The following is a 12,027-nucleotide window of genomic DNA, read 5'->3' as shown; positions in this document are numbered from 1 at the left end:
CCCACAGAAGGAATTCAAATATGCAGCAAAGGTCCCCTCCTTGCCCCCAGCTTTCCCTTGAAGCAAATGGGCTCTGGTTCTGTGCCACAGGCAGGTGGCTAGTGCCCTGTAGTACCAGGCAAGCACCCTGAGCTCAGTTCCTGAAGCCAGCCTCCTGCTTGCCCTTTGCTGAGGGGTCTGCAGGTGCAACAGTGTGCTCAGCCTGAGACTGGGAGATGGGGGAAGAGGGAGTGTCTTGCGCTATGCTGCAGTGTGGTCACTTCAGGAACGGGGACCATGTAGGCAGAAGTTAGGTGGCTGTGATGTAGGGATGTGTACAATGGGTCCCACTCGCACACACACAGGTTTGTCACTTGAGTGTTTCACCCCATCTGTTCACTTCATCCTAGACCTGGAAGTTGTGCACTTCTAGAAGAGAGGGAATAGTTCAGTCTCCATGTCCCATTCCGTCCTCAGCCTCTCTCTTGAGCCTTCCAACGAGGGAGCTGGCTTTGAACTGGTGACCTGGAAGTCCCATCTGAGTCCCCAGAGACATGCAGTTCCTAAGAGAAGAGGGGTTCATGATGGAGGAGTTGCTGTTTAGCTACACAAATTTAGCCCCTAGCCACTGATGTCTCCATTTAAATTATACATTTATTCTTGTGGCACCTTATAGACTAACAGATGTATTGGAGCATGCTAGTCTATAAGTGCCACAGGACTCTTTGTTGCTTTTTACAGATCCAGACTAACCCGGCTACCCCTCTGATACTTGACATTTATTCTTGTTGGGGTTTTTATACTGCAGGTGATGAACAGTTTAATACAAATGTGCAGATTGGGAGACAAATTGCCCAAGTTGCTGAGCTAATGAATTCAGTTAGAATTTATTTGATTTTGTTTATATTTTGTAACAAGGAGCCTGTGTCCCTGGCACTAGTTCTCGGCAGAGCTGTGCAGGTCTGCTGGGAATGCAGTCAGAAATCCCCCACGAGGCCTGGACTTTGTGTCTCACCTGCACAAAGAAATCTCCGGAGAGTGGAGGACACTCCATACATAATGTTTACTACTGATGCTAGAGGGCTGTAGTTGGTTTAGATGGTCTTGGTATACTTGGTCCTGCCTCAGTGCTGGGGGCTGGATCAGATGGCCGCTCGAGATCTTTCCAGCCCTACATTTCTGTGATCAGCAAGATCCAATGGCTGGAAGCAAGAGCTAGACAAATTCAAGGTGAACATAAGGCACAACGCTTTAGCCATGAGAGTAATGAACCAGTGGAGTAGAATCCCAAGTGGCAGATTCCTCATCACTTGGAGTCTTTAAGTTAAAAGTAGACATCTTCCCAACAGATAACTAGTTCCACCACACACTGTTGGGCTGGATGCAGGAACTACAGGGTGTGGGTTCTCTGGCCTGGACTAGATGATCACAATAGTCTTTTCTGGCCCTAAAACCTACGAAGCATTAGAATGAAGCTGGCAATTCTAGCTGCTGCATCTAGGTGGGAAACTCCAGTTCTGCTGACTGTCCTAGCTGGTTCATTCACGTAGAAGACATCTGCCACTCTGCTTAATGCACCTGGTGTTCTGGCTGTGCCATTGCCTGAGGTGAGCCACAGAGCATATGAGCACGGCACACATCACTGTGCAGTTTGTCAAAGGGTCCTTTCTGCTGGGTCGCTGCCCACCTTTTTCTGTTGCTATTGCCCAGCACAGAAACGATACCTTTATGCATGTCCTGGACCTGTATATAAATTCTCTTACCTGACTGAATACTAGTGAATGTGCCACAGAGCTGGCAGGAGACTGCGGTAGCTGGGTTGGGGAATGTACCAGGTGCGTTGCTGGAGAGCATCTCAGCCGATGTAGTAAAAGCTCTTGGCATACTGCGAGGGAGGGCTAGGCTTGGCTTAGCTGGGCTGGGAAGTGGGTGTGTTGGAGGAGAACAAGTAGCTGTGTCCCCATAGATTGTGCCCTTTGTGCTGTTGCATGTTCCATGCCCACTGTGATGTCCCAAGGATTTTAATGCAATAGGTCGACTAGCAGGCGGCAGGTGAGTGTTGGTGGCTCCCTACAGTGCAGGGTAGATTTCCTGACTGTCCCTTCCTTCTCATGGGCGCTGCTCTAACATGGTAATTGTTATTTTGGTTTAGATTACATCAACGCGCACAACATCCACCGGCCGGCTGCAGTGGGGCACTCGGGAAAGAAAGAGAGCGGGTTCTTGGGTGGCGCTGCCTCCAGCCCCAGGGAATCCAGCCCTCGAGTTCCCAAGGGGTCGGACTCGGAGCTCGTCAGCTTTTGTTACCTGCACATGCGGGAGCAGAGGAAGCAGCGAGAAAACAGGACAGACATCAATGAAAACCTGATCTTCTTTGAGGAAACCAGGCCCAGGACCAAATCCGACCCCACTTCCAAAAGCTCTGGCCAAGGCTATGATGGTGTTGCCAATGAGTACAACCCAAATGGCCTTGACCGGGACCACCAGGCAAGTAGGGCAAGGGCCAACACCATGGACAACCACATGAGGAATGACGCCATGCACTTCTACTGTAACTCCTGCAAAGCCAAACTCAAGAGCCGGCTAGCCTCTCGGAAAGGTGGCAAGCCTGGAAGCTCCCATGACAACATAGTGGACTTGATGTCCCTCCCGCCTCCAGGGAGCGATGAGGAAGAGGATGAGACCACTGCCCTGCTCCCCGCTATTGCTGCCCCGCCTCCGGGTTTTCGAGATAATAGCTCTGATGAGGATGACCCCAAGCGCAGGGCGGCCGCACAGAGCCAGGAGCAGGGCCGGCACCTCTGCAGCATCCTGTACGATGAGATCCCCGTGACGCTGATAGACAGCGTGCAAACGAGGACGGTCCGAGACCACGCCCAGGAGCTGGACGATGCCCTGGTGTCCACCCTGCAGGCTCTGGAAGCCCTGGCTGCTTCGGAGGATTGTCCGCACCCCCAGCCACAACAGACAGCAGGTAGTGGAGTAGGCAGAGCTTTTGTGCTTCCATGTACCATCTGGGGGTGAGTCTCCCCCTCCCTTTCTCTCTCCTCTCATTCTTGCCTCTCTCTCCTTCCTCTGTCTAAGCTTTGATTCATATTTGTAGGGGATTCTGGAAGCACAGGCCTTAGCGAGAGCCCCTTCCTGGAACTAGTGCAGAGGGGGAGCAGCTGGGCAGGTGCTGGGAAGCTTTTGGGGGGCTGGAGGATGGAATCCTCCTGTTTGAACTGGAGAGCAACAGCAGTCCCCATGGCTGGCAGGCTTCCTCCCTGCAGCTGGGATCCACCTAGCTGCCTGCACCCCAAAAGCCATGCAGGCTGGGGCACAAGAAAGCCCTGCAGAGCAGAGCTCCGACACGCAGGGTGTGCCCTGGGCTGTGAGGGGTCCCCCAGTCCTGGCACCCCTCTCTCTGTGGTGTACCTAGGGTGACCAGATGTTCCGATTTTATAGGGACAGTCCCGATTTTTGGGTCTTTTTCTTATATAGCTCCTATTACACCCCACCCCCGGCCCGATTTTTCACACTTGCCCTCTGGTCACCCTAGGTGTACCCTCCATGGTGCTGCTGAGACAGCCACGGAGGAGGGGGAAGTGGGGTAAGAGCTGCAGGTTCTTTAACACGCTGCTGGAAAGATTACAAGCAAACTTGGGGAATTCTCTCCAGACAGTGCAGGGTTGGTGGTGGTCTCAGTGACTCTCTGATCTATGACCTCTGTCACCAACAACAGCACAGCCAGTGGATGCTGCCCAAATGGCCAATACTCCAACATGCTTTGACAGCCCCTAAAAGAAACTCAGCATGATGTTCCACTGGAAGAAGCTGCGGGATCTGCTGCTGGCTGCACGGTGTGGCAGCTAACACAACACTGCTGCCCTCCCTTCCCCCCGGGAATTGAGAAAGTGGCTGAATTGAGAGCTCTGCCTGTACCCAAATCAGGCCCAGCATGGGTCCAGAACTCCCCTCCCCAGATGCGCTCTCAGGCTGGAAGGAGAGTTCAGTCTTTGCAGCACATCTGCTCCCTCAGAGCAGCAATCAGTGTCAGTTGTGATGGGGACACCTGTCCACTGTGAACTGCACTGGGACCACATTGATTTCAAACAGTTGTCAGATGGTAATGACTTTCAGTCACCAGTGAATTTGAACCAGCCACCTAGAAATGAAAGACTCCATAACCCTGTATCAGTTCCCTGAGACACCCTCACCCACTTCCCTCGCACCCAAGGCTGATGTCAGAGACAGGGTGTCCTGTAGAGATGACGCCATCAGTCTCCAGTACACTGCAGCATCTTCACTGTTCATAATGAAGAAGGGAAGGAAATCCCGGCTGGCAGTATGCAGTAATATCCTGGTTATCCTGCACCCATAGGCACTAACTCTGTGGGTGCTCTGGGGCTGGAGCACCCACAGAGAAAAATGGTGGATGCTCAGCAGCACCTGTCAGCTCCCTCCCAACCCTCGGTGCCTCCCCCTCCCAACCTCAAGCACACTGCAGAACAGCTGATCGTGGCAGGCAGGAGCCTGGGAGGGAGGGAAGGGGGGCAGACCTGGGTGGGAAGAGGCGGGGCGGGGCCTGGGGGGATGAGATTGGAGTGGGGGCAGGGCTTGGGACAGAGCCGGGGTCGAGCACCCCCCGGCACTTGGGAAAGTTGGCGCTTGTGCCTGCACCTCTTTCTGGGAAGCTTTGTTATAACCCCTTCCCCTCGTGTGTGGGATGTGAGAGTGCAACTGCTTTGGAAATCAATGGCCCACTGCTTTCCCAAGCACAAACCATTCAGTCAGCCTCTCCTGAGGCAGCTCTTTTGCCTTTGGGTGAAGCAGAGCCTAACCATGCCTCTCTGTGTGACTGATGTGCGCAGATTAGTAATGATAGTGATGAGCCATCAGAGCATCGCTGTGGGATAAACTCACCCCTGGCGTAACCCCGCTGACATCAGACATTTGGCCCTGGGCATTCACAGGGTTATCCTGCCCTGGTAGATTCTGCAGCTGTAAGCCACCTTGGCCAGGTTGCCTTTTAAGTGCAAATGTGTTGTCAGTTGGATTCCTTCAGGCTGAGTGAAGGGTGATCGCACTAAGGCCTGCTGGGCATGGGAAGCAACACTGGACTCCCTCAATTCTCACAAGTCCCCCTCCACGCTCCAGCAGTTGTTACTGCCAGGTTTCCCTGATTGCACCAGACGACTCCCCATCGCTCTACTGTTCCTAGTGCTGGTACCCTTCCCAGGGCCTCTTTCCAGGTTAAATGCTCTTGTTGAATTAAGTCAGCAAGCCAGAGTGAAGCTGGCAATCAGTCTCAGTTAGACTTGCCTGGACATAATTCCCATTCGCTCACAGAGGCATTGCCCAGAGCAGGTGAGCCAGTCAAGATCTCTCCAAGCCCCGATCTGTGCTTCTCCTGGAGGTGGTGGGAGGAGGGAGCTGAGGTTTCTCTGCTGAAATTTTCTTTCCTCCAGCGGGTACTGTGGTGTCTGGGACCCTCCTACCCCTCTGCGTTGCTGACTCCTCCAAGCGGTGATGAGACCTGAGCATAACGTCCCCATGTTCCTCTTGTGTTTTCTCAGGTCTGATTGTTCTGGCTGCTATCACACCCGAGTCCTCCATGGACTCCGGCCACGAAACCAACTCCTCAGAGCTAACCGATGTCTCAGAGATGGTCTCGGCCATGAAGCATCACCAGAACGCCGCCTACTTCCTGGCCCAGCACATCAACAAAGAAAAGCTGCTCGCCAGGAAGGACCTTCCCTTCCGAATCCAGAGCTGTGCTGCCCAAGCCGTCCTCACCTCACCATATCTTCTGGGGCGCCAGGAGCCAGGCCCTTCCCTGAAGCCAGCTTTCTCTAACCAGCCCCCCAGCCTCGCTTGCGGCAGGATTAAGCAGGAGCAGCAGCATGGAGAGCAGAGCTACACCTTGGCTGTCCAGCCAATGCGCACACCGCAGCTGAATGAGCAGAAGAACAGAGGCGTGACAATGCCAGGCTCTGAATGCAAAGGCCCCAGCCACTTGAAAGCAGCCTTTGAGGTGTCATTGCACACTGCGGCTGCCTCGAGCAGGGACCAGGTGCAGGATCTACAGGAGAAGATGCCCAAAGAGGTCCAGCTGAGCCCTAAACTAACCCTGGATCCTAAGGGTGGAGTGACCCTTTCAGGGGCTCCGCAGCAAGTGGTGAGCAGCAAAGGCTCCCCTGCCCAAGTGGCAGCTGTGGTGGCTAGTCCTCAAGCAGACAAGCAGGCCAGTGGGAGCAGCAGCTGTGTGCCTTCCAGTAGCAAGCATTTAAAATTTAAAGGGAGTCAGCCTGCTGTGGAGACCTTGTGTGACTGCCAACCACAGCTGCAAGGCGAAGCCTCTCTGAGCCCGAAAGAGCCTCATGGCAGTAGGGGCAACGCTTTCCATCCCTCCCCTGTGGGTGGCGAAAGACTGCAGCCCAAGACTCTTCTTTCGAAGAGCTACCCGCAGAAAGTGAGCAGAGACCCTGGAGGGAAGCCGGCAAGTGGGGAGCCAGGTCAAAAAGTAAAAGACGACGCTGCTAACCCTGCCTACCAAAAACACATTAGTTCTGTGAGCCAAGGGGAGGAAATGCAGCATGAAAGTTGTGCCAAAAGCTTAAAAACAGAGGGTAGCAGTCTGCACTCTCCGTCCACCAGTGGTACTTCCAGGAGCACCAGCGAGGATCCCAAAGGGCAGATCCAGCTAGTGTCCAGATCTGAGGGCTTGCAGATTAGTACCATGCCTTCCAAGAAAGCAGAAAAGGTCCTGGAGGTGACCCAGCAGGACTCTGATGTTCCAGCTAAACCCAAAGCCCCGAAAGCCCATTTCAGGTTGAGGAAGCTGTTTTCTGCTACCTTCCCGACGCGGCTGAAGAAGGAGACAGATGAGCGGCAGGCCCAGCTGCAGAAGGTGAAACAGTACGAGCTGGAATTCCTGGAAGAGCTGCTCAAGCCAAAGACCAAAGGTGACCTCCCGCCACCGGAATACCTGCACCCTTCTGTGCCTGGGCGCTGCAGCTGTCAGCTGAAGAGCAGCCCTGTGCAGAAAGTCCCAGGGATGTCCAGGGAGCAAAGGCGCAGCTGCGACTGCAAGCGGATCTGTAGAGGGGTGAGACCGCACCCCAACCAGATAGCAGCACCGGAGCTGGAGAGGCGAGGGAGGGAGAAGGCCCCTGACAACCAGAAGCAGGCAGAAGCAGGTAGACTTACAAGCATGAGCAGCCCTTCTAAGAGCAGGCGGATACGATCCACAAGCTTAGAGTCCAGAGACTACCGGTCAGATCCAGAGAATGGCATGTCTTGTTTGACAACGTGCACCTCCCGTGGAGAGTGCATGGGGGCACCACACTACAAGAAGCTGATGCGCCGCTACAGTGTCAGTGAAATAGACCAGACTGACCGAATATCTCTCTCGTCTGACATCTACCAAGACACTTATCCAGCCAAGCAGACAGGCCTGCAGAGTGAGGGTGACCCCGTGGCCCATAGCTCTGCGCCTAAGAGCAAGATCCAGGAATCCCCAAGAACAGGTGACCCATCTTACGTTCAAATAGCACAAGAGAAGAAGAGCCAAAAGGGCCCAATGGCTTTCTCCATCCAGGAGGAGATGTACCCTAGTCACGCTGAGCTGCTGGAAGAAGACATGGAGGACAAGAAGTGCTGCTCCATCCGGTATTGCTTCTACTATAGGAAGTGCGACGTGGCAGATGACGGGAGTGAGAAAGATGAGCTCTCTTATTCCATCCCCATGCAGATCCTGCCAGGCATGAAGCTGGACAATCAGATGGTCCCGGTAATGAGCAGGACCCTTCAGGTCCTGGATGCCACTGCCTGCAGCAGCCCTGAGGACAGCCAGACCCAGGAGATAGACTTAAGGACCTCCACCTTTGAGGGGAGCCTGGCTAAGGTCCATGCCCTTCGAGGCCATGCCTATGCATTGCCAGACGGGTTTCTGGCAGTGCAGCTGGACACTAACGAGCTCCTGACCATCCTAAGGCAGTGCGTGGTGAGCCCCGAAATTCAGGACTGCAAACCCTACATCTCCCAGCTGGCCGAATACAAGCAAGAGCTTGCCCTGAAGTTCAAAGAATTCAGGGCCTCCTGCCGCAGGGTGGCAGCTGTGGACAAGAGCCCAACGCACATGCTCTCAGCAATCACAAGCAGCTTCCAGGTGCTGAGCAGCCTCATCGAGACATTCGTGAAGCTAGTGTACATCGTGCGTTCTGAGTCCCAGCGCCAGGAGCTGCTGACCAAGGTGGAGGAGGTGGTGCGGAATTACACCTTCTTGCTGAGGGCGGCAGAGGAGTCGACGGCCAGAACACTGAGTCACCACCAGACGGCGGAGCAGCACTCCCGCCAGTCAGCCACGGTTGCGACTGTTATGAATACATTCACCCGCTCCTTGAAGACGCTGATCAATAAGTAAACCGGCTACGGAACCGAACGAGCCAGTGTATTCCAAGCTGTGTGTCAGTGGTTCTTGTAGTGAGAGTGTGTCCGTAGGGAAGGCCTGTTTGTAACGGGGCTGCAGGGGCAAAGACATTCTTTACTTCTCTGTGGAGTGAATAGCTGCATTGGTGGAGTTCGAAGGGGAAATTTAAGTCTATAGTTAGCTGTCTGCCAGCCTGTAGGTGGGCTCCAGGCAGCCACTCTGCATGCTCTCCCATGGTGTCTTATCAATGATCTTACCTGGGAGATGTAGCAATTCACTCCCCCTGCTAATTTGGTTCTGGGTCTCCCCTGTGCAGACAGCTGACGCTTTTTACTTTAGCATGGTGCACTGGACCAGTCTGTAAGTAGGAACCGAGCTGAGACGCTCCAGCTTCACTTGGGTCTGAGTCTGCTTGGATCCAAGCCAGCGTCTTGCCATGTAAACAGCTCTTATGCCTCCAGAGACCCTCAGACTACAAGTGCTGCCCTCAGTTAGCAGCAGGATATAGAAGTCTCCAAGGCCACGTTAGAGGGAGTGAAGTAGTCTCAAGGTGGGGGGAATCCTATAGTCCTGATGCAGGGAGTTGGGTTCCCCTAGCAGATTTCAGAATGCCAGCCCAGATGTGCACGCACTTGCTCTGGTCACAGGCACTAACTAGTGCAAGGTAGCAACCCAACTGCATCCAAGCAGTGTCTTTTCCTTCTTCCTCGGCTGGATGGATATAGCTGAGTTACGGAACATCTGGGGAACCCAGCCTGTTCCATAATTAGCCCAGCCTGTGGCTTGTTATAGCAGTTAGGGGTAGACCTCCTTCACCCACCTCTCCAGTACTGTGAAGGCTCAGTCCTAGCCCTCTCTCCACAGCCCTGTGGGATGGTGTGGTAATGTCCATTAGGGAGTGAGCAGCAGAGAATAAAAAGCAACTGGCTTTCACCTATAGCATAAGGTTGGAATTCAACAGCTGTTCTGGAAGGGAGATACACGGGCTCCACCTCTTGAGCCACTCATTCCCACCTGCCTGCTGATCGAGGTGGGGAGATCCTGGGAACTCTCTCTTACTATGCCACTGGATCGATTGCCAAGATAAATTGTTTTTAGCATTTTGGGGGGTTTTTTTTCTTCCGGACGTGTGGTGAAATGGTGCCTACTTGCTTTCCATCATCCCCAACACCCCCCCAAACCTAGCATCTGTTGCTAACAAATCAGAGCGCCTTAACTGGTGTGTCAGTGCACCTCCCTCTCCTCCAAAACAGAGTCAAGGGGAAACCCCAAGTTTCTGCAGCCACCCTAATCACCCCACCAACTCCGCCTCATGCGCACATGAGAACAGGCCATGGTGGAATCCCTGTGTTGCTGTGTTTTAGAGCATATGCATCCAAGTCTAAAAGAAAGAGAAATTAGATTGGCTAGTGAAGGCAGGTGTCGGAAGAGAGATGCACACTCACTTGTAGAATGTAAAGAGATGATTAGGGATCTCAATCCAATGGATCACCTCCTATCTCTATTTTTTTATATGAGACACATACATTTGAAATCTCTTGTTTTCCATACGAGTTATGGAAATGCACAATGTGCTTTTAACACGTGTCCTTTACCTAGTGCAATAACGTTCCCTGGCCCACAGCTTCAACCAGCCTTTGGCCATTGTCATCAGCAAAGAACGGAGGATCTCACTATAAGGACAGAGCACCTCTTGCCTCCGGCTTTCAAGAACCATGTAGCAAAATATACAGTGGAATAGCCAAAGCAGAGTTCAGTCCATGGCAGGTGATGCCTATTACAGTCCTGAAGGCCAACAGGGAGCTGTCCCCATCCATTATCTACTAAGAAACAGAGAGTTTCCTTGAGCTCCCCATCATGCCTATATCATTCCTCCATAAATCTCTCAGCCTAATAGAGAGGAGACTTTTTTATTGTCTGTATATAGTATATATAAATAAATAATATATATATATATATATATATAAAAAATTATATATATACAAATTTATGTCTTGTTTTACAAACAAGAAAGATTAAATATATTAATCTTAATATCCAAACTCGTACTTTGTGTCTGTTTTTAGGACTGTGAATATGTATTATTATTATTTACACACAGCGCTGTTTGCAAACATCGAAGCCTACATCCGCACCACCGAAAGACAACCACCTCTGGAGGGAAATCAGTAGCCATTTACAATACAGAGCACCACACTACACACTGGTTTTAGGGTCAGGAAATGAAGGAAACCAAGCAAGTGAATGGAGAAGGCGATAGTAATGACAGACCCAAATTGGAATTTAATTAGGACACTGGAATTAACACCATTATGAAAGGTATCAAGGGCTCTTTAATAGCCACCGATGGTCAGGACCTTGGTTTTATGTCTCATCTGAAAGACGCCACCTGTCCAACAACACAGGTCCCTCTAATATTCTGATAGGTCACTGCATCAGTTCTGACTCAGAGGGAAGAGCACTGTCTATTGGATCGTTTTAACAGACTATTGGAAAAGACATTAGTGCTAACTGCAGCAGATATGGTGTAAGTGACCGCTGCATAGAAAGGTCAGTTCTTCTCCAGCTGTTTTTTTTTTTTTTTTTAATTGTAGCTAAGCATAACAGTTATACTAGAAAACATAATTAGCGGCACATTCAAAGGGACTCCATCAAGTGCTTCCTCAAAGCACTTTTTAATTGTTGGTTTTTAACTTCCCAGTGTTTTTAATGGAAGCTTGAAAATGCCATTTATTTCCCACTAGAAAGCCTTTTCCGTGACTAACAGTGGACAAACTCAGAAGTCCGAAGTGCAGACAATGCGATGGTTATTGGGGTTAGTTTCCAAGCAAGCATATTTCGAAGCCCTTCACACCAGTCAATCTTATCTCTATATGCCGCTAGGTCCCAGTGTCCCCCTTCCCAGCTCTGATGCTGCAGAGCCTTGCCTGTGTCCCTGTTCCCGTTTCTCCCCCCTTAGCAAACATGATTCCAATTTCCCTTCCTCCCACTTCCTGTTTGACCCCAGTTAATATAGTAATACTCTCAGCTATACCTTAACTAATCATTTTACTAAAATGTAACTAACCAATCCTAACATATAGTGACATAATTTTTTAACCAATTATATCCCACTACCCTAATTAACTTACACCTAGCAAAATTAATTATACAGCAGACAGAAACAATTAAAGAACCAGACAAATTAACAATAAAAAAGTGGGGGCCATAAAAATAAAACAATACAGAAACAATACCATTGATAAGTGATTTCTTGTCAGACATGTGGCTATCAAACTACGTTTTCTTTACCCATCTTAAGAACTGTTTCTTTATCTGGTGTTGATGGGCACTATCAGGACAGGATCGTCTTCCTAACAGCCCGATAGCACCTTATTTGAATATAACTGGTTTGAAATGTAAGGATGTGACCATACGCTTCCCAGTTTATGGCTGCCCCTGCTGCTTAGCCAAACAAGGCCTCAGACTATCCTAGTAAAAAAAGGCCCATACACAGGTGGACTGTAATTTTGATTCTTTGTTTTTATACCTCTATAACTAGCTAAGTGATAAAAAATACACAAGTTCTTAAAGTATAGGCCTTTATAGGCAGGCCTGAATATCTGTATTCTAACATACACCAGTGCAAATCCAGC

The 12,027-nt window shown here is 51.0% G+C and overlaps 1 protein-coding gene across 5 annotated transcripts in view; it reads left to right on the top strand.

The window, feature by feature from the left end:
• FRMPD3 (FERM and PDZ domain containing 3) overlaps nucleotides 1–10,306 on the top strand; it is a 139,132-nt gene extending 128,826 nt beyond the window's left edge. For all 5 annotated transcript variants that reach the window (XM_045031004.1, XM_045031008.1, XM_045031003.1 and 2 more), the window contains 2 exons: nucleotides 2,132–2,953; nucleotides 5,538–10,306. In XM_045031004.1, coding sequence (XP_044886939.1) covers nucleotides 2,132–2,953; nucleotides 5,538–8,386 — 3,671 coding nt within the window. In that variant the 3' untranslated portion in view covers nucleotides 8,387–10,306. The remainder of the gene's footprint in view (nucleotides 1–2,131; nucleotides 2,954–5,537) is intronic.
• Nucleotides 10,307–12,027: the final 1,721 nt, after the last annotated feature.

The sequence above is a fragment of the Mauremys mutica genome, chromosome 9 (assembly GCF_020497125.1).
Source record: "Mauremys mutica isolate MM-2020 ecotype Southern chromosome 9, ASM2049712v1, whole genome shotgun sequence".
Taxonomy (NCBI): domain Eukaryota; kingdom Metazoa; phylum Chordata; order Testudines; family Geoemydidae; genus Mauremys; species Mauremys mutica.
This window is presented reverse-complemented; position numbering and strand designations above follow the sequence as displayed.